We start from the raw sequence: 21,959 nt of genomic DNA, 5'->3' as shown, positions 1-21,959 counted from the left end.
ATGACAATATTAAATATCATCACATTAACACATTAAGATGACTGAAGAAGGGCAGCCCAGGTGGCTCAGCGGTTTAGGGGCCGCCTTCAGCCCGGGTCATGATCCTGGCGACCCGGGATCGAGTCCGACGTCAGGCTCCCTGCATGGAGCCTGCTTCTCCCTCTGCCTGTGTGTGTCTCTGCCTGTCTCTCTCTCTCTTACTCTGTGTCTCTCATGAACAAATAAATAAAATCTTTAAAAAAAAATAAGATGACTGAAGATAGGTTTACTTGTTTAAAGGGACTAAAAATTAAATAAGACAATAATAAGACTACAATGTGAGAAATTTATAATTATAAATGTAAAATACATATTTTTTTTTTAAATTCTGAGAAATGTTCAGGAAATCTTGAATGTATTTTTAGAATACTTTTATAAGTTTATTAATTTTACCATGTTATTTAATGTACAATATCTAGTCTAGGCCTATACCCAATTCTCATTTTAAATAACATGTATTCATTTGCTACCCCATTCTTCACCTCCTCTCCCCCTCAATGAGATCCAAAAAAGTCACTCTGAAATGAAAATTTAATTTGGGGAAGAGTAGAGGGAGGTTAAGAGGAATTTCTTATAAAAATGTACATAGCTCCTTAGGAAGCAGCCAATTAAGTGCTTTAAAGTGCCATGTGTAGCTAGAAGAAAATGAAATTTTCTGCAGGATTTCATTTACTCTGTCTCAATCACAGAGCGCATAAGTCCTATGGCTCCCTGTATTTCTTTTTTTCCCTTCCTCTCATTCTTTTCACACGTCCATCTAAGACCGAAGGAACCCCACCCCTGAGGTGGGCTCTGACCCAGATAGAAGAAGACATCCCCCCTCAGCCAGAGGCCAGCCTGACCAGTGGAGCAGACTCACTAGGCAAAGCAGGCAATGACGAGCAGCAGCAAGTCTCAGGGACTTGGCACACGGGGACACACATCACTGCACGCTGCACAGATGCTTTGGCTGGGCACGAAAGAATAAATTAGACATGGCAAAACTCTCTGCTTAGTGATTTAGTAGTAGCCACGAACACAAACAGAATACAGGAAAGTATGAAAATAAGTCATCATTGCTATGAAACAAACAAGATATATTTATTACTTGTATTATTCAGAATTTATGGGATTTTCAACTTCAACTCTGTCAGACAATCCAGTCCTTCAACACACACAAAGACACTAAAACCATTATCCAATATCAAAAAGCCAACTGTCAAAAGATCAGAGTAAAAGCAAAATTTAGACACAACAAATAGTCTCCCAGACTTTTTCTTGCTTTCCAATCCTGTTATTTTAAAATTATAATATGAAATGTTTTATTTGCATTATTACTTCAAGAACCCTGCATGTATTTTTGTTGGCATATCTTTGCAAATGTACCCACAGGATACATTACTTCAGTTGTAAAATGGTAATTTTAGTGCTTATTGGGGAATATCTGTTACACGTATTTATCAGTGGTACATCTGGTATGCAAGTATTAATTCAACAGGTTTTTTTTTCCAAATCTGATTTCTGAAAATCATCTTCTAATATATTCTTTAATTCACGTAAATGTTCTACTTGGCTTTAAGCATCTTCCAACATATTGGCTCTTTCAACACCAGTCACTTTGACATTCTCAACTGACTTGCAAAAATTGACATGGCTTGGGTAAAAGCCAGATTTAAGGCAGGAAGAAGGGAGGAGGAGGGTTTTCACCATCTGAAGAAACAAAACCGGCTTTAAAATTTGGCATCAGAGAGAACCTAAAACACACACAATCAAAATCTTCCCTCATCTCCCCTAGAATAATTTCTTTGCTTCTTCCCAACAAAATCTTAAGCAGCTTGAAGATTATTAATATCGTCACAGTAACTCTATGCTAAGGAATTTTATAGTCAAGCCCAGAAATATGCCTCTAATTCTTTGTGCATATCCCAAATGAACAGGTGTTTGAGGGTGGGGATAAGGAGGATATATGCATTTTTATTATTACTGGAGAATTAAGTTCTCAAAAAATAGTGCCAAAAATAATGTCCCTGGAGAAAAATGGAGTCAATCAAATTCCAGAATATACAAGTAAGTAGTAAGCTTTTCTTCAAGGGTAACTCCTCCCTGCCTTAAACAGGTCACTGCTGAAATCCACAGTACCTGGGGCCATGTTTAATTTCTAACATCCTTTAACAAAACAAAACAAATACAATGTAAGTCTGACAAAAGCAGGCATAAATTGTTTTGCATTAAGCTCCCCTTCACTCACTTTCCTACATTCACCATCAGTCAAACATGTCTGCACAAATGTACTTACTATATCTAGCGACCCATGCCATGCAGTCAGGAAATCCACCTAAACAGTCTGCCCTCTACCATCACCTGACAGAGCATCTGGTCTAGGAGAAATGGAGCTCCTACCACACTCAGAACACACTTGGTTACAATAAAATATTTTATTTTTTATATAATGTCAAAGCATATTATGGAAACCTCACACATTCCATATCGAGTTATGTGGCTTAGTGGGTACTTTGATGCCGATTAAACTCTACAAATATCTTGTGATCACCTAATACTTCAAACAGTGTGCACATACACATTCCAATTGGGATAAACAGCTTTTAAAGAAAAAGTGTTTTCACTGTTGAATATAGATCTAAAATGATATGAGAGCCCTAATACATTGAATTGAACCATATGAAATTGCTACCATTAGACTCTTTCTGAGCTGTAAAATGATGATCCTGTAACATTCGATTTCAGATACAGTTCCCAGACTGGAGGACTAATTCCAAATACTGCTGTAATTCTGCATAAAGGGCACTGGCAAAAAAAAAAAAAAAAAAAAAAGGGGGAACTGGCCTGGGAGGCAGAAACTTGGATTTTTGTTCTACCTTGCCACTAAACAGGGCCTAAAATATGTCACTTTCCCTCCCTCAACCTTATTCATTATGGGAAAAAAATGAGATTAGTATTCTGGGCTACTTCTCCTCTTTGAGAAAATGATGAACAAGTAACTGACTCATGAGTTTAAGGTTCTAGAATTAGTCAGGGCAGCTCTAAAGATTAGCAAAGGGGATTAAAGGTGGCAGGAAATAAAATTCCTATACTCTGTTTTCCTTTTAAAAATTTTTGCCTAGCTTTATTTCATAGAAGGATGTTTGTAGACAAAAGATACTTATGCTTTTCCCCAGATGATAAGGATGGCTTAGGCTGTAAATAGTAGAGGGGAGACTCAAAAGAGTAACAAAATAAGGACAGAGTTGAAGGTTTGACTTAATGAATACAAGGAGAACTGTAGTGCTTCGGGGTTGAAAAGAACCTTATCAAGTCACCAATTTTCCAACCTGTTAACGGGATTCCACATAAAACAAAGATGGGCTCACTTCTAGTTAAGGAGTCTTAATTACAAAAAGCAGGACAGAAAAAAAAAACAAAACAAAAACGAAAAAAGCAGGACAGAAATACTACTGTGTATTTAATCCAAACTCAGAAATGAGGGAAGACCCCAACAACTCTCAAGCAACCCCTTATGGCACTCAAGACCATTAACCAGTAAGTCTATGCCTCTCTGTCTCTTAAGGGCACATACTTTGGCCTTCATAGTTTTTTTCGTCTTTTCTAAATTTTCTATTCATGTATTCCTCTAAAGGCAGAGTTGAAAAAGAAACTAAAACAGCCCTTAAAAAGATAATTAAACATGACACGCAAAACTGTACCAAAATAGTAGAGGTGAATATAAATGGAACATTTTCCCCCAAATCTTTCCTAAATAAGAATAAAGCAGATTTGTTTTAAAATCAAACATGTAAGTGTACAAACCACCAGCAGATGGCAGAAGGAGAGGCTGGGAAATTCTCTAACAAAAGAAGGGAGCAACTCAACATGGATTCCCAAATCACGACTTGAGAACTGCTATAGATTTTTTTCCTTCTCCAGTCTTTCTTTCACGGAGATACAGAAAATTCTCCTGCTTCACCAATATAGATTCTATAATTTTCATTTAGATTCAATGACTGAAGCAGTAAAGAATAAACTTGGTTTTCTACTTCTCTAAACATTTCTATTAGATTTTCAATAAATACAAAATTGAAAATACAAAAATAAATCCTTTAAATTTTGAAAAGATGAGTAACATGAGTAAGATGATAAACTTTAAAAAGAAAATCTTTGCTAGTTTCATTTCAATGACACTGTTGCCTTAAATATGTTTTCACCAAAGTTACATTCACACCCGCTTAGCAAGTTAGCCAAGTATAAATTCAATAGAAAACACACCCTGGTGAGAAAATGCAAACAGCTGAGAAGAACCTGAGTTACTGCAGCTTTATAAGGAAAAGAGGTGTTTTTAGAGGGAAGATTAATGTATGCTTTCAGGTGGTGACATTCATAAAAGGAAGGACATTTTAACAATTATAATCTCTTATTATGTGGAGCTAAACATTCTTAATCTAGAATACTGTATTCAGAGCCCCCCAATATAACCCCAAGCATATCAGTGAATGAATGGCCTATTACAAGAGTCACCAAAAGAATGCCTTATTTCATAATCCTGTTTAAAAGCTTCCCACTTGAAAAATCCAATGGGATGAGCTGGCATGGTTGTTGTTGCTATTATTATTATTATTATTATTAATATTTGAACTGAATAGAACATTCCCTCTGCTTTATGTTACTTTACTATGATAGCAAATTTCTTCTGTTTTCTACTTATCTGCTCTAATGCTTGGGGGTTTATCAATTAAATAATGGCTATTCTGATTACAAAATGGATTATGTCTTATTCATATGAATACTGGGAAGTTTTCTTTTCTAGACCAGCTCTGGCCAACAGAACTTTCTTCAAAGATGGAAATATTCTACAAAGGCACAGTGCCAATATGGTAGCCACTAGCAACAAGTGGCTATGGAAATGTGACTAGTACAACTGAAGATTATTTTTAATTTAATTTTAATTTATTTAAAGTAGCTACACATGGCTAGTAAATACCAAACTGGACAGCATAGTTCTGGATGACCAAAATAAACAATGAGAAATAATCAAGCTGGAGACCTGTGATGTGAACTGGCCAGAAAAAAAAAAAAAGAAAAAGAAAAATGTAAGTGAATCTCCTCCTACTTTTCTTCAAGGTCACATTTTTGGTTATTTACCCAACGGAACACATTTCAGAGATAGCCTACCAGTGTTCTGTTCTAATTCCTCCTTAGTTATTATAAATAGTTATGACAAAGAGTTACAAATTGCATAACAACATTTTACTTTTATATGAGAGAAATATAGATGATTTTCATAATGGTGAGATGTCAAAATCCAGGAATAAATCCAAAGATGACTTATATCACTGCCCAATATGATTCCCCCAGCTATACAATTTTCCACAAGTAAAAGTACCTTATTTTTAAAAGGACAAATAAGTTTTACTTTTATTTTATTGGAAATTGTTTTTGGAAATGACTAATCCATTTGTTATTTATAAGTTTTATAAGTCACACTGGAATCCTATTCCATTTCGTAGAATACAACAAATATATTCAATCAAAGCAATATTATCACAGAGTAGCATACAATTATATCCAAAAAGAGAATATAAACTTGTATCTCCTAGAATTTCTTTCTGGCATAAGATTTATCCCAAAAGCTGTGTCAAGAATGTAGGGCCAATGGAAGCAAGGGTTTATTACTCTTAGGCACTCCCAGCACATAACGTGTATAATCCACAGATGTTTGAACGAAATGCAGTGGAAGAATGAAACCAATGAATCTAACTGCAGATTGTGGATTAACAAAGATAAATTTAAATTAGTAGTGAGATAAACTGGAACCAGCTGGTCGGTCTTCAGTGTCAACCAGAGCCACTCAACAGCTTCAACAAGCATTAATAATGAATACATCTTCTTTCAGCTGGGCTCCACCTTATAAAATGCCAAGCTAATACATTAACTCAGATAATAGAAAAATCGGTGAGAAAACCCCAGAATAGAAAAAATGGCAGTAGTAATATGTAACATCACAGGTTTTTTGCTCTTAATAATCAGAACTGTTAAATCATCAACAGAGCTCTAAATAACCAGCAACACCTACTTAGTAGGAGCCAAGTGCAAGTCAATATTGGATATAAAAAGATGAGCAAAATGAAGTCTCTAAGCTTATAATCTTTCTGGAAAAAAATGCCATATGATGGAGCTGGGCCAGGCCATACCATGCTGTTTCTCATATACAGATCAAAAACAAGTTGGAAAAAAAAAAACAAACAAAAACAAAAACAAGTTGGCCAAAGAAATTTCAAACACAGCTGACCACTGAGTAACATGGGGGTTAGAGCTGCCTATTCGAAAATCTGTGTATAACATCAGACTCCCCAAAAACTTAACTACTAAATAACCTACTGTTGACTGGAAGCCTTACCAATAATACACTACTGATGAGCATGTTATTTTGTATGTGATGTGTATTACATGTTGTATTCTTATAATAACATAGGCTACAGAAAAGAAAATGCTATTAAGAAAATCTTAAAGAAGAGAAATACATTTACAGTACCGCACTGTGTTTATGGAAAACGATCAAGTACTTAGTGGACCTGCACAGTTCAAACCTGTGTTGTTCAAGGGTCAGCTGCAAACTGCAAAGGCAGTGAGTGCTGTAGAAGCTCAGAGCTTGAAAGCTCAGAAGTCTGCAATGCTGAGGGAAGGTGTCACAGAAAAGGAACAGTATGAACTGAGACTGGAGGGGAGGATGAACATGAAATGCAACAAGAGGACGGGAAAGCATTTGAAGGGAAGGCAAGGTATAAGGTTAGGCTCGGAAGGAAGGAAGTTAAGAGCTCAATACAGTTATGAGGCTACCCCGGGGGGTTAGTACACCAGTTTGAACTCTGATGTTATATTTCTCTTAGGTATTTAATCAGTCAACATATGGATAAAAAGTAATACATCAGAGTAAACAAATTTAGTACTTATTTTAAAATCTGATTCTTAGGGGCACCTGGGTGGCTCAGTTGGTTAAGCATTGGACTCTTGATTTCGACTCAGGTCATGATCTCAGGATCACGAGATCAAGCCCCCCCCCCCCCCCCCCCCGTCCCGCCCCCCACCAGGCTCCTTGCTGAGTGTGGGGTCTGCTTGAGATTTTCTGTCTATACACCTCACCACCCGTGACCCCTAGCTTTTTTGTGCCCACATGTATGCTCTTTCTCTCTCTTAAAAAAAAAAAAAAATTAAATTAAATTTAAAAAACTTAAATTAAATCTGATTTTTAAGTATTTTTAAGTTTAGGCTTTTCACTAAAATAACAATAAATTTTAGGTGCTTAAATACTAAAAATTTTTGCCAAAATAGGATAAAAAGGTAATATTAAGAGGAAATATTAAATATTTTTATTTAATATTAGGAAAAATTAGGAGATTACTAATCCTTAATTCACTCCCACCTTTGCCAGTAATGAGCTATCTGTGGGAACAAAGAATCCTTTGGCCTTCAGTTCCCTCATCTCTAACATGGAGGAAACCTAGATCAGAGGACCTTGAAGATATCCAGGAGGGGTAAAATTTTAGGACTCTAGGACAGTCTAGTTCCAAGAAAAGACAAAAAGAAAATACAGGAAGGAAGAGACAAAATGAGGTGTAGGTCCTGAAACAATGTTTTCGAGAAAAGGCCTTATTGAGTTTTATACACCTCCCTTAGGGTTTGGTCTAAAAGGTGGGGGTGGAGGTGACAGGCTGGCATTCTCCTCCCCAGCAGGGGATGGTAACCAGTAGGAGCAGTAACAGCTTGAAGGGAGTCCAGGAGTGAAGGGCTCTGGCACTTGTGGGTTCCTGTGATGACCTACAGTTTACATCTTTTTTTTTCTCTCATTCTTTTCTAGAACATATATGCTTACCCTTGATTTTTCTTAACATTCGGCTTAAAATTATCTACCCACATACATTTTTATAATAAAATCATGAAAATGGGCATAGAATACAGGATTTCGTTTTTCCAAAGAACATGCCAGCCAAAATAACGTATTGAAGTATTTTTTGAATTTGTGGAATTCTAATGCCAATTTAGAAGTGGAAAACAAATGAACTGATAATATATATTTATGTTCACCCATCTTTCAAAAGTAAAAGTTTTTATTTATTTTTTCAAGATTTTATTTATCTAAGAGAGAGACATGAAAGAGAGAACAAGCAGGGCAGTGGTGCAGAGCAGAGGGTGAAGCAGACTCCCCACCGAGCAAGAAGCCCCGCGTAGAGAGCCCAGACTTCCCAGGACCCTGAGATCATGACGCGAGCCAAAGTCAGTCGCTTAATGGACTGAGCCATCCAGGCACCCCCAAAGTAAAAGTCTTTAAAAAATGATTTTGGTAACCAAATTATATTACAGCCAAAACAAGCACTAAGAATTTACCCTAGAAAAAATGTTGTACTGAACCACAGGTATATTTTTAAATCTTTGTCTTGGCTTTATGCATATTCATTAACTCAGCACGATATTCAAGAAGCAGCCCTGGAGCAGGAGGGAGAGGTGCCACATTCATAAGGAGAATCCACGACAGAGCCCTGGTGGAGTGCTTTATGGCATGGCTGTGGAGAAGGAAGAGAAGTCTGAGAAACCATGGCCACACTCACAGGAGGAAGATCAGCAGAGCACTGTTGGAGAAACCAAGGGAAGAGGGCCAAGGAAGGAAGAAGGGTCCAACTGAGACAGGTGGCTATGAAGAGGCAAGTGAAAGGAAAGGAATGAGCGGGACCTTAGCAAGAGGGGTGGAGTGGGGACAGAGTTATGGGCAGATGAGATGACATGGGAAGTGAGGAGGCAGGTAGCAGTGCAGACCTCACTGGTTCTTAGGACATTCAAGAAAGAGAACAGGCTTGGGTTCCCATCCCACTTCTGTTATTCATTAGCTGTGTCAATTTCTATTTCCTTCCCCAAAACTGAGAATAACACAGTCCCTAACTCATTGGGAGAATGGATTAAATAAAAAACTTGCTTCTTTATGATTCTTGACTTAGCTACCTACAACAAACAAGAAACAAAAGATATTCATGATCATGAAATTTTAAAGTATTTAGATTTTGATAAGATCTCTCAAAAAATTCATGGAAAAGTTACAATTATCTAGTTTCTCTTTTTAATGACCCAGAAATATTTTACTCACTCCTCTTTTTCACTTCTCTACTATAAATTTCTTTGTAGAACTCATAAGCAGCAAACTTTTAGCCTTTTCTATTTTTAATAGCATAACTGTATATATATTTCCTTAGCTGATTTATCATCTCATTATCTATTGCTAGCAGCCTTATTTAGTGCATTAATGATACAGAGGCATCTTATCTTGTTAAAAGAACTGACCCATTTTGCCTGTCCCTGTGACTCCTAATGTATTATTCTATAGAATTATAAACTTCTTAATATGTTTAAGTTTTGATGAGAACCAAAGTCAAGATCAGTGTCCTACAGTTTGCAGAACTTTCCTTTCCTAATATATTTGCTCATTTATTTTGAAGCACCTCTTCTATTCACTACAATTCTTATTTTTGGAAAGTACATGATTTTAAATTAAGCATCTTTCCAAACCTGTATAGAAACAAATTCCAGAAAATCAAAGTTGCTGTAATTCAGAGGGAAAAATGAGAACCATTGGAAACACCTGGAGTATCTACTGTGGTAAAGCTATTAGCATTTCAAATTCTAAGCTACTTTTGACTGAGAAAAGCCTAATGACGAATTGGGATTTGAGAAATTAAGATTTGAAACGTATGAAAGCATAGCTATCTCTCATTAGATTAGCTTGAAAAAAATTAATCTCAAGCCAGCACGAACAGTCATGAGAGTTTGGAATGACTGCAAAATTGTTCCTAAGGTCGCAGTTTCAGCACACTCACACACAATAACAGGCTGTTTGTATCTCTGCGTCCCAACACGTTTAAGTTATTTTCCAACAAGACTGAAGAATTCATGCTTCAATCTTAAGTAAATATAAAGCCTGCAGACTTAAGAGAAGGAGAAGCATCCAAGGGGTGAATAAGTCGATAGTGGGGGGAAAAAGTAAAAAAAAGAGGAGAGGCATATTAAATATCAGTACTAACAGGATCAGAGACATACATGGTGCAGATGCACACTTCAGCATTCTACTCATTTGCCAAAGTGATGCCATTACTGTATTCCCAGTGAGGAAGTATCTGAGTTCTTTTTCCCAGGGCATAAAAATAGGACAAAGGAGGCAGTTGTGAATAAATGTTCAGAAATGTGACCAATACCAAATATCCAGACTTTTCAAGAAACAAGATGTACTTGCTGACTTGTGGATAATGAATGAAGCAAAAAATAAAATTTCAAATTTCTCATTTTTAGTTATATGTACAATCTGATATAGATCTATAAATGTGGAAAAACTCTTTAATTCTTTGAAAAATCACTGAATTATTGGGAAAATATTTCAAACTACTGTCTCTACAAATTGAATTGAAGACTACAAAAGCAATCTGCTAGTTTAGCCATAAAACAAATAAAAGCCTTTTACACAGTGGGGCAGACCACGAGAGCTGCCTGTACAGTAATCTTCATAATACTGTTGCCTACTCGGTAAGTATGAAGGATTATGGAGATGAGTTCACAAGAACTGACCCTACAGGTTTATTAAATATGCAGTGAATATTCTGCATGCCATGCTGGGCATTAAATAAAAAAATGAAAAATTAAAACGATGACGATATGTTAAATACTGCAAATACTGAATTAGCTCTATTTAGAATTGAAATTTTCTTTAGTAATTTTTGACACTTACAGAAATAGAAGAAACAGGTTAAGGGTAAACTTGAGTTCGTTCACCAAATAGCTGAATATTTATAAAGTCTTAACTTATATTTTTACTTTTAAGTTATATTCATTTGTGACATAAACCTTGCTAAGCTTATAACCTCAGAACAGCTTTGATTTTGCTAGTATTACAATGTCATCCACCTATAATTGCAGCACAACCATTAAACTGTACTAGTAAAATGCCAAGCACATAAAATGGAAATAGAAAAAATATGAAAAATATAAACTAATTTTTATTTTTAAGCTAAAGATGTTGCACATACAGGAGTCAGCTAAGAGTAATCAATCACCCATACCTTGTACTCTAAAGTCTCCACCAATTATTCTTCTAAACTTCTGACTTCCAAAGTAACTGATGGCACCTACATTACTTCTGCACTTCTAGATGAAAATGAAGTCATGTAAGTGCCTCTCCTAATAAGTGCCTTCTACCAATTTACTTACATGGTTTAAGAATTATGAGCAAATATGTCCAAAAGGCAAGTCAATCTGCTAACACACAAGTCCAAAAGACTGTAATCTAAGATATCTGTGACTGCTCCCACTGTGTGCTCCCTCTCTTTGTGACACACCATCTCTTCCTCTGGCTCATTCTCAGCTCCTCCACCTTCCTCATTGCACATATCCCAGTGATTACCGGGTCCCCAAGACTCACTTCCTAAGAATTCCTTTCCTCTTCCACTTTGCTAGCTCAGGTCCACATTGTTTTTTACCTGATCCATTCAACCGCCCTTCACTGGTCTCTGGCAAATCCATCCTCAACAAGGTGGCCAAAATCTAAGAACAGCTTTGTATTTTCTATAGGATAAAATTCAAGTCTTTAATCTCTTCAACCTCTGATCTTGCCACACAGGCAGAATTTAACTTTTAGTTCCCTCTGATTTTTTTCATGGTTGTCCTCTGACCTGAAAACAGTTCTCATTTCTCTTGTCCTCCTCTCCTGCCTCATGGAATACACTCTCTCAAGCTCCTAGAATGCTTTCCCACTCTGCCCTACCCATTCTCGCAATCCTCCGCGTATGTCTAGCAGACAACCACATGGCAGGACAACCTATGCCTACCAAATCACTGTGAGCAACTTAAGGGCAGGGACTGGGATTGAATTTCGTTGCGACTGGAACATAGGGGTTCAACAAATATTTGAAGCAGGGATAATGAATAAATGGACTAATGAAAGTAGAGTAGTAAACCCAAACAGCACTCCAACAACATTCAGCAGTGGTACTGCAGTCCCCTCCACACTTGGAGCCACTGAGTAAATCCTGTTCCATGGCTAATTCAAACTTAAACATCAATTACTACTAAATGAAACTCTTCGTTTCCTGTACTATTTCTTATATTTCCGACAACAAAGAATGAAGGTAAAGAAAATACTACGATAGTCTAATCTTACAAAAGAAGGGGGGAAATCTTAAACTCTGGAAGATTTCTAGAACCTTTGCATTTGATAATAAAAACAAGTCCTAGCTGTGTGAGGCTTCTGATCCACCTAGGGGAGCTACCCAATAAGCTACATCAGACTACACACCTTGAGTCCAAAGGCGGTATCCTCCGAGGTCAAGACTTCAACCTGAAATCATAAGGAAAAAATAATTTAGGCACTCTCAAAAATGTTCTTTGAGTCTAGCCACAGACACCAGAGCACAGGCATGGCCTGGAACTAAGAGTTTGGAGAAAACTGGTATTCAATTTATGTAAGGCATCAAGAAAGAGAGATCTGGGATTCTCTTCAAGAGTTGGCTGGGTATAAACATAGGTCATTGCCCCAGGCTCCAGTTCTAAAATAGGGCAAGTGCCTATCAAATTTATGTATTTGTCATCATGTTGAAGTGGTGGTATAAGTTCCTCAAAATGATCTAGAAGTCAGAAGAATCATCTTTCTCAGTTAAAATCACAAGATGTTGCATATGCTTTTTGATCTTTTACGGACAGTGAGGGGAAAGTTATGCTTCGTAAAGCAATTTCATCATGCTTATGATGCTGCTAGTAATTTCTTGTCCTGCTCCCATCAGAGTGGGTAGTCCTGAGAATCTGGAATGTTGCAGAGCAAGAGTGACTGAAAGCAATACTCAGGAAAAGGCAGGCAGAGCCTAAGCAACAAGTTGTGAAATGATGGCAAAACTTCAAAATTGCCTGTCAGTCTTGTGCATGAGAAGACAGAACTCATTAACATGAATTCAAAAAGCTGCATGGAACAAGACGTGTATTGATAATTACTGTTTTTTAAACATAATTATTCAGTCTGGTGTGTAAAGCTTTAACTTTGACTACTACAAAGTACCAATATATGATACAAGAGAGCAAAGAAAGAAAGCAACAGAATATGGATTTTTTTAAGTGTCTGAAAGAAGACAAGTGGGGGTGGAGCAGTAATCTCAGACTAGCTGACTTCACCGTCGAATTTTCAACTTTTAGAATTAGGACTTTGTGATCGGTGTTTAAGTAGAAGGCACACAAGCCTATCCAATGTATCCTGCTATAAAACAAAATTGGATTCTTCCCTTGAGAGAAGGAAATACAGAAAGGAAGACCATTTCAGTAAGATTGTCATCCAGTACAAAAGTAAAGGGGTCAAAAAGAAACAAAGAAATTGTATTCTCCAACTGATTGGCTGCAAAGGAGGCTCATCCACCACCTGGGACTTGGCGGAAACTGGTTCATAAAGCAGGAGAAACACACAATTAGGTATTGGGAAGATGACCAGCCTCATTTTGACAAAAACCATATGTTGCTGATAACAAATGTGAAATGCTGGATCAACTATAGTACAAAATCATTATAAGATTCAGTGACAGCATGTCTGTTTCCACTTTGATTTCCAAAGCTAATTGTTAGATTTAGAAGCAAGATTTTATTACAGACTTTGTTTAAGGGGGGTGGAGGGAAGCAACAGTTATTGGCAATTTACATATGTTTGAATTTCCTAAGTCCTGTCTTTCACAGTATTAGATTACTAACCTCAAATATTTTTACATTAAAACCTCTAATCAACATTGAAGAGTTTAGTTGAAGGCAAAGGACACACGACAAATTCAGTGCATCTTAACTATTGTAAATACTATACAGCATTGACTCTTATGTTACAGACACAGAGCATATCTGCATATATTTTTTAGGTACATTCACCCTTCTGATGTGATACTTTAATGTACATACAATTATCTGAAAAATATATTAGAAGTTTAAATCTGCAAAAACCATCCCCAGTGAGTTCTGTGTTTGCTTAATATATTATAAAAAGTCAAAGTGAGAAAAGTCAATAGCAAATAGAAATCTATTTCAAGATATGGCTTCGATCTATTTGACAACTTGAGATAATAACAAAACCAAAGCTTTCAAGTGGAATTTAGGAACTGTCGTGCGGCTGTGTCAGTAGACAAAGGCAGACCTTGGGCACTGGTTGAAGGAGGTGGATCTCAAAAGGTCAGCCTCATCCTCCATCCCAGATTCTATCTCCAGGAAGGCTGAAGAGGTTTGCAATTCCTAAGTAATAACCGATTTAACTGGACCAACTGAAAATGTATATTTGTTTTATTCAAAAGCATTATGGTTTAAATACATAAGCACTTGAGTTCTACTGAATTATATTTTATAATTTCCTTTATATTTTCTGTTTCTGATTTTATATTTCAATGCCAACACAAAAACAGTTGATTTTAAAAATATGAAACTAACTTCAATTTAATAAAAAACAAAGATCAATGTCATACAAAGGTTTTCTAAGAGCATTTTTACCTAAGTTGGAAGGAATCCCCCTCTAGTGGGAGTAAGGGAGTATTTCAACCTTCACATAAAATTTTCAGGTAGCAGTCATTAAACTTAACAATCAGCAGAGATCAGCTTTTCCTTTCATCATCAATTTAAATATTTTAAAAAATAAAATATGTATTTTATATTTCACAAGCCTAAAACATCTGTAATTCTCTCTCTCTCTCTCTCTCTCTCTCTCTCACACACACACACACACACACACACATGCTAGAAGTAGATTTATGTTTATCTGATGGGATTTTAGTTACTAATCAACCATTATCATCAAATTTAATTTGGCTATAAAGTAGTCACAATTTGAAGTTAAAACAGGAATGTACAACTGGAAAAAATTAGTACATCTCAGTGGAAGAATTTAATAATGTCCTGGGAAGCGTGAATGCTGACGGTTTCCATTTACCTGACTCATTAACAAAGACTTTCTGGATATTTACTGCATGCAAGGCATTGTGCTTAATGCTACTGTAAGAGTTGAAAAATGACGAATTTCACTCAAGTATCTATACCTGAATGAAATGTACTTAAACATTCATTTAACAAACAAATTCATATTCAGAAATGACCAGATTAGATTATTCACGGTGCCATTTTTCTTTTTTAAACTTCAGTTTTGGGAGATTTTAAAACAAAACAAAACAAAACCCATACCCAAGAAAAAATAGTCACAGGTTTTATGCAATGTAAAATGAGGGCACAATACCCAATGTTCTCCCCACACAGAGGCTGTAACGAATACAAAGACAGAGGACCCTGATGAGCAGCACAGCTGGCATCATCCCAGGGAGAGAACTTGTCAGGGCGTCCGAGCTGCAAGGTGTGAAGTGATATGAGCAGGCTAGCAAAGCAGAGGCTTCCCAAGTCCAAGACAAGGCCCTTCCCATTAAATCCCGTTATTTCAAATGATGTCACAATCAACACGCTGTAACACCAGTGCCTAAAAGGATTCCGTCTGTAGAGAACTGTGCAAATCATTCAGAAAGTTCAGCAGCAGCTAGGCCTCTTAACAGTCCTTGCACTCTGCTCAGCAAAAAACCTTTCAGTGGTTTCTCTCTCCCAGGTAGCCTACTAAGGCCTACCTTCACCAAAATTAGAGAAAAACAAAACAAAACAACAAAAAAAAAAAAACCCACCATTTATTTCCAATCATTCCATCAAGAAAATTGAAAAAATATGAATTCATGAATTTGAAGTGAAAATGGTTAGACCTTTCTTTCTTGAATGACTTCTGAAGTCCTTTCTACTTTTACCTGAAAAGCAGAGAATACTAATATCCAGCAGCACCTCCATTAAAATAAAACTATGCCAAAAATATGTCCCATCTTAATGAAAAACATTTCTTTCTAAAGTCAAGATCACTGTCACAAAAAGTAAAGTGACAGTGATGACCTATAATCGTAAAGAATCTTATTCATAATTAAAGGAATGCAAATCCGAACTCCTAACATTATTCTATTTTTCTCACTACAGACTACCAAGATTAAAAATGTTGATAATTACAATATTGGTAAGAGTGTGGAAAATCACATCACACAGCCTTGCACTCATTATGAGAACATATGTTGGAATAATGTGCATTTTTGCAGTATCCATCAAAATGTATATGGTACGTAATTGTTAAGCCAATAATTCTACTGATATTCAAGTGTAAAAGTATTTACTCAAGTGCTTACCAAAGTTGTATATAACAGTAAAAAGCTGAAAACATCTACCAACCAAATGACTGACAACAAAGGAGTATTTAATAAACTATAATACATCCAAGCAATAGAATACTATACTACTGTTTAAAAGGAGGTGAATCGGGGATCCCTGGGTGGCGCAGCGGTTTGGCGCCTGCCTTTGGCCCAGGGCGCCATCCTGGAGACCCGGGATCGAATCCCACATTGGGCTCCCGGTGCCTGGAACCTGCTTCTCCCTCTGCCTATGTCTCTGCCTCTCTCTCTCTCTCTCTCTCTGTGTGACTATCATAAATAAATAAAAATTAAAAAAATAAATAAATAAAAGGAGGTAAATCTGTGTGCAGATAAGATTTCTATGATATATTAAGTGAAAAGAATCAGAAGAGTGTGCACAGTAAGCTAATATTTTTTTTTAAGTAGGAGTGGGTTATGTGCTTGATATACTTGGATCATTTCTGGAAAGATATGCAAGAGACACATCAGTGATTACCTCAAGGGAAAGAACTTATTATTCTTATGTTTTGTCTTAAAATGTTAAGAATATTTTTCATGATGTGCATGTGTTTCTTGTTCAATTAAAAGTAGTTAACAAAATCAACCAATAACATAATGTTCAGTAATAATCACAGAAATGTAAGCAAATGTGATAACCTATTTGCTAGAGAAATCTATCTTTATGATCTAATTTGTTATCAACTATTTGTAAATTATGAAGTATGTATACTATGCCATTATTTGAAAGATAATGACAAATTAGAAAAAATGTACAAAAATAGGTGATGGTTAAATAAAGTTTGGTATTTCATATGATAGACAATTACATAATCATAAAAAGCTCACTGTTCATGAAATCTTTTCGAACATGAGAAAATGCTTATAAACATATTAAATTTTAAAAGTAGGATTAAAAACAGGAATTTGGCATTACAAACATTCACATCTAACCATTTGCTTCTTTCATGCCTTCTAGAATATGTGCCATGTGGAAAAATGCCTTCCCCACTCCAGGATTTTTTACATATTCATTCATGTTTTCTTTTAATATGTTTGACTTTCATTTTTTACATTTAAATATTTGATCCATCTATAATTTATTTTGAAATAACAAGGGGAAGAGGTGACTCAGTTTTAATTTTCCATTTGAATAACCATGGTGCAGAATGATCCGCTATTTTCTCCAGTGATCAGAGATGCCACATCTTTATCATAATTAAACATCAAAATGATATAAATTTTGCCTCCCAATTCCAGGTAGTAATGGGAAAAGCAAAATGACCTGTAAGGTATTCAACCTAAGGAAGATGGGAGTTGATCAACTCCCTGATAGAACCTAATAAAATCAGGTAGATTCTATCACCAAGAACCTGAGAGAATTTGCAGTCACAATATCTGTCCATGAGTATATCACTAAGAATTCAGATGCTCTTGAAAAAAAATAATTTTTTCCTAGATTGGTGTTCAAGGAATGACAACACTGTCATACTTACAAAGATAGCCGTGCCTAGTTTAGTTGGGCCAGAAAAAGCAATGTATCACTAAGGAGAAGCAGACACTAATAAATAAATGGCTTTCTAAAACCATGTCCCCAGATTTATGACAATTTAAACTGCAGGACAAGCAGCTCCTTTGCCTCCCTCTCTCTCCCTCACATTCACAATCACATAAGCAGCTAGTGCTGGACTGCAAAGTTTTTATTTTTCAAGCAAGGAAGTTGTTTTGTCGTTTTATTACTATTGCTTGCTATTGCTACTATTATTTTCATTATCTTATGTTTTGGAATCCATTGAAAACAATGAACACTTAAAAAAACCATGCAAAGCCTTGCCAGCACTCTTCTCTTATTAATTCTCCTCATTCTCCTTATTAGCATGAACAGGCCACAAGACAGCTCAAGGACACGGCTTGCTGAAACTGCTCAGTGTTTGCTTAGCTGGTAAGAGAACATGCAATGATGCCTTCTACTGCTAAATGTTGCTGAGCAGAACCACCATTCTCTGAATGTATTTAAAATTAACTAAAAATCTGCCTCTAGTTAGGGGACCAGTAAATATTAATAGCAATGCTAAATTCCATCTATGCAACCAAAGAGCATTTCTACTACACTAAATACAGTGTAACATGATTTCAAGACAAATAGTGGATATGTTATAATTATGCTTTTGACTACAAGTCTTTTGTTCACAAAATCTTCTATACTAGGATGTTCTCTTGTCTTCATATCCTAGGCTATTACATTAAAACAAAAGTTGTCGCCATTATGGTCATACTCCACTTTCTAATTAGGTTCTCTGAGTTAGGATACCTTCACATGAGGTTCACAGAGCAATCATAAACTCATAATGGCTCAGAGAAAAAAGACCTTGAATGTGAAACAAGAGCGTGTAAAAATAGCCAACACTATGCAATGTGAGTTTACAGCCCCGTCCACCAAAAGGTGGAATCTATTTCTCTACTTTAAACTGGACTAGGCATGTGAGTTGCTTGGATCAATAGAATGCAGCTGAAGAATCATGGGGCACCTGGGTGGCTCAGTAGCTGAGCATCTGCCTTTGGCTCAGGCCGTGATCCTACAGGATCAGGCTCCCTACAGGGAGTCTGCTTCTCCCCCTGCTTATGTCTCTGCCTCTCTCTGTGTGTCTCCAATAAATAAATAAAGACAATCTTTAAAAAAAAAAAAGATTCATATTGTACCACTTCCAAGTCTTAAGACCCAAAAAGCAATGCATACTTCTTCTAATAGCTCTCCTGAAAGTCAACCAGCTACTATGCGAACAAGCCCAGACTGGTCTATTGGAGGCAAAGAGACATAATGGTTCTGTTACCACATCACCCTAGCCAAGAGCCATTCAGAGCCACTTATCTAATCAGCTCCTGAGAGACCCTGAGCACAGCAGAAACCAGAAGAACTCAGGCTCAAACCAAATTGTCCAACTGTAGGATAGTGAGCTAAATAAGTGGTGGCTGTTCCAAGCATTAAGTTATGGGTTGGTCTGCTGCACAACAAAAGCTAACTAACACACTGAGGGGCTCTACATCATGGAACTCTAAGTGTCAAACATCTACTGGCAGAGTTTCAGGCAAGAACACTATGATGGTAAAGGCAATTCTAAAAGCTCTCACATATCTTCATAGCCAAGTCCTTCTCCATCTCCACTCTCTATTTGGAATTTTCCAAGATCATAAAATTCTGTTTGAATTCTTTACTGTGGTCCACAAGCATCTGAACAATGAGGCTCCTGCTTGCCTCACTGATCCCCAATTCCACCTTGGCCCCCCCACATACAACATTTCAGATATACCAGCTTCCTTTCCATTCCTAAAAATGGCTCTTTCTCTGAGCCTTTGTACTTGCTGCTCCCACCTCCTGGAATACTCTGTACCAGATCTTCCCTTTCTGGTTCCCTTCACATCACTCCCACCTCCGTTTAAAGGTGGTATCCTCAGAAAGCCCCTCTTCCTCTCCTGTATAACCACTTGAATGAAATTTGACTGTTCATCCCTTTACTAAACCATAAACTTCATAAAAGCAGGGGCCTATTAGTATTTTTTTTTCCAGTAACTGTTTTTTTTTTTTTTTTAAAGATTTATTTATCTATTCATGAGAGACAGAGAGAGACAGAGGCAGACACACAGGCAGAGGGAGAAGCAGGCTCCATGCAGGGAGCCTGATGCGGGACTCAATCCCGGGACTCCAGGATCACGCCCTGGGCCGAAGGCAGGAGCTAAACCAGAGCCATCCAGGGATCCCTCCAGTAACTGTTGAAAGAATGAATGTACACGTGTGAATGGGTCAAAAAATAAAATACCATCAAAATATAAATATGTGAGGATCCCTGGGCTCCCTACATGGAGCCTGCTTCTCCCTCTGCCTGCCTCTCTCTTTCTCTCTCTCTGTGTCTCTCATGAATAAATAAATTTTAAAATATGTATATATATATATTATATATATATAAAATATATATATATTTAAAACTGTTTATGAACTCAAATTTAATATTGCCCACTATGTCATACATGTAGACATAACAACAAGATTTAAAACATGTTCCACCTAATATACCTACACACATTAAAGTCTTATGTATGTACCACTTGGCCGATGATATATACAAGTATGCATAATATACTAGTTATTTTTAAAAAGTTTGACTGTATTTAATGACATATATGCATTTGATGCATCTGTCTCTCTAGTGAAGAGTAAATTTTAAATTCCTTTTAAAAATTCATTTTTAAAATTGATGGCAATGAAGGCTGTCCCTCAAACATAACATTCTTTTCTCCATATTCCTAAATTAAAACATAATCATTTTTTTAGATGTATACCATACCAAGAAATGACCATAGTAAATATTTTACAAAGACCACATACAGCTCACAATCTTTCCAAATTTAATTTCTAAAAGTAAATTTCAGTTTTGCATTGAGGATGGTTGACCACAACACAGCAGGTTAGGTTAAGAATGCCCTGCCCATGCTGCAGGTCTGCACTGTGAGAAATATCGACAGGCATAAATTGTACTGAAAAATACTGGCACTTGGCAGGCTTCATGGTCATAGCACCACACCAATTCTAGATGCCCTCCTTGACACAAAGTGCAACAGGAGCTCAAGGATTATCATGTCAGTTAGATTTGGGGGCATTCAGAATGCTATACCTAAAAAAACATATGTATAAAAGTTAATCAATTCTTTATTTATAGTGTATACCAAAAAATATGGGCTATGGAATCATGAAAAATATAGATCAATGATTATGTACCTATTCATGATTTCATTTAGCTTTCCTAATATAACACGAGTATACAAATAATGCAAATTTTTAAACAAAACTTTTGAAAACAGATCATACTTTCAATAAAAGCAATGCTTTCATATTCATCTTTAGATATTTCTGTAAATCATATTTTATTAAAGTAGAAAATACATGTACAATGAAACACTAATTATTCATTACATTATCATTTCTATGTGATTGCCTTATCTGTATACTTCAAGTTAATATCTATTTTTATTAAGATTTTCTATACTTTTTGGGATGCCTGAGTGACTTTGTCAGTTAAGTGTCCAACTCCTGATTTTGGCTGAAGTTATGATCTCAGGGTCATGACATTGAGCCCTGCACTGGGCTCTCCACTGGGCACGGAGCCTGCTTAAGATATTCTCTCTCTCTCTCCCCCTCCCCACCCCCCAACACTCACCAACTTGCAGTTAAAGAAATCTTCTATACTTAATCATAATTTCTAGGAAGTTTGATGAAGGAAAATATAAAAGCTACAAGTGTCCAGGCAGTTCAAATGTTAAAAAATTTTAAACAATAAGTGGTAGTTTATCTAAACTTCCTAAAAATTGAGATAATTCTATTATTTCATCTCCTACTATATCATATTCACTGTGAAGTGTCATAATTCAATGCCATTTTAAGCAACACCTCCCTGTTTACCCATGTATCAACTTATTCATATATAAATTGATACAAAAAATTATCAGATTTTCTATATACTATATTAAATTCACTACACTATAGTTTGATAAATTCAAATGCTCTAAAAAAAGCCAGTAATATAACCTTTTTTCTCTAATTTTAAATATATTTCATAATGAGGAAAATTTTGTATGTTAAAAATAACCAAATATACCTACTAAGGTAACTGAAAATTTAGCTAAACTACTATTTGCCCATACTTAACTCCCCCTTTCCAA

General features: G+C 36.2%; 1 protein-coding gene across 12 annotated transcripts in view; it reads right to left on the bottom strand.

Moving 5' to 3' along the window:
• ARID1B (AT-rich interaction domain 1B) overlaps positions 1–21,959 on the bottom strand; it is a 436,905-nt gene that overhangs the window by 163,630 nt on the left and 251,316 nt on the right. For 8 of the 12 annotated variants that reach the window (XM_077898153.1, XM_077898062.1, XM_077898100.1 and 5 more), the window contains exon 5: positions 12,335–12,376. The exons of the other annotated variants lie outside the window; for them this stretch is intronic. In XM_077898153.1, the coding sequence (XP_077754279.1) occupies positions 12,335–12,376 (42 nt within the window). The remainder of the gene's footprint in view (positions 1–12,334; positions 12,377–21,959) is intronic. 12 annotated transcript variants of the gene reach the window in all.

This window comes from Canis aureus, chromosome 1 (genome assembly GCF_053574225.1).
Source record: "Canis aureus isolate CA01 chromosome 1, VMU_Caureus_v.1.0, whole genome shotgun sequence".
NCBI classification, from domain to species: Eukaryota; Metazoa; Chordata; class Mammalia; order Carnivora; family Canidae; genus Canis; species Canis aureus.
This window is presented reverse-complemented; position numbering and strand designations above follow the sequence as displayed.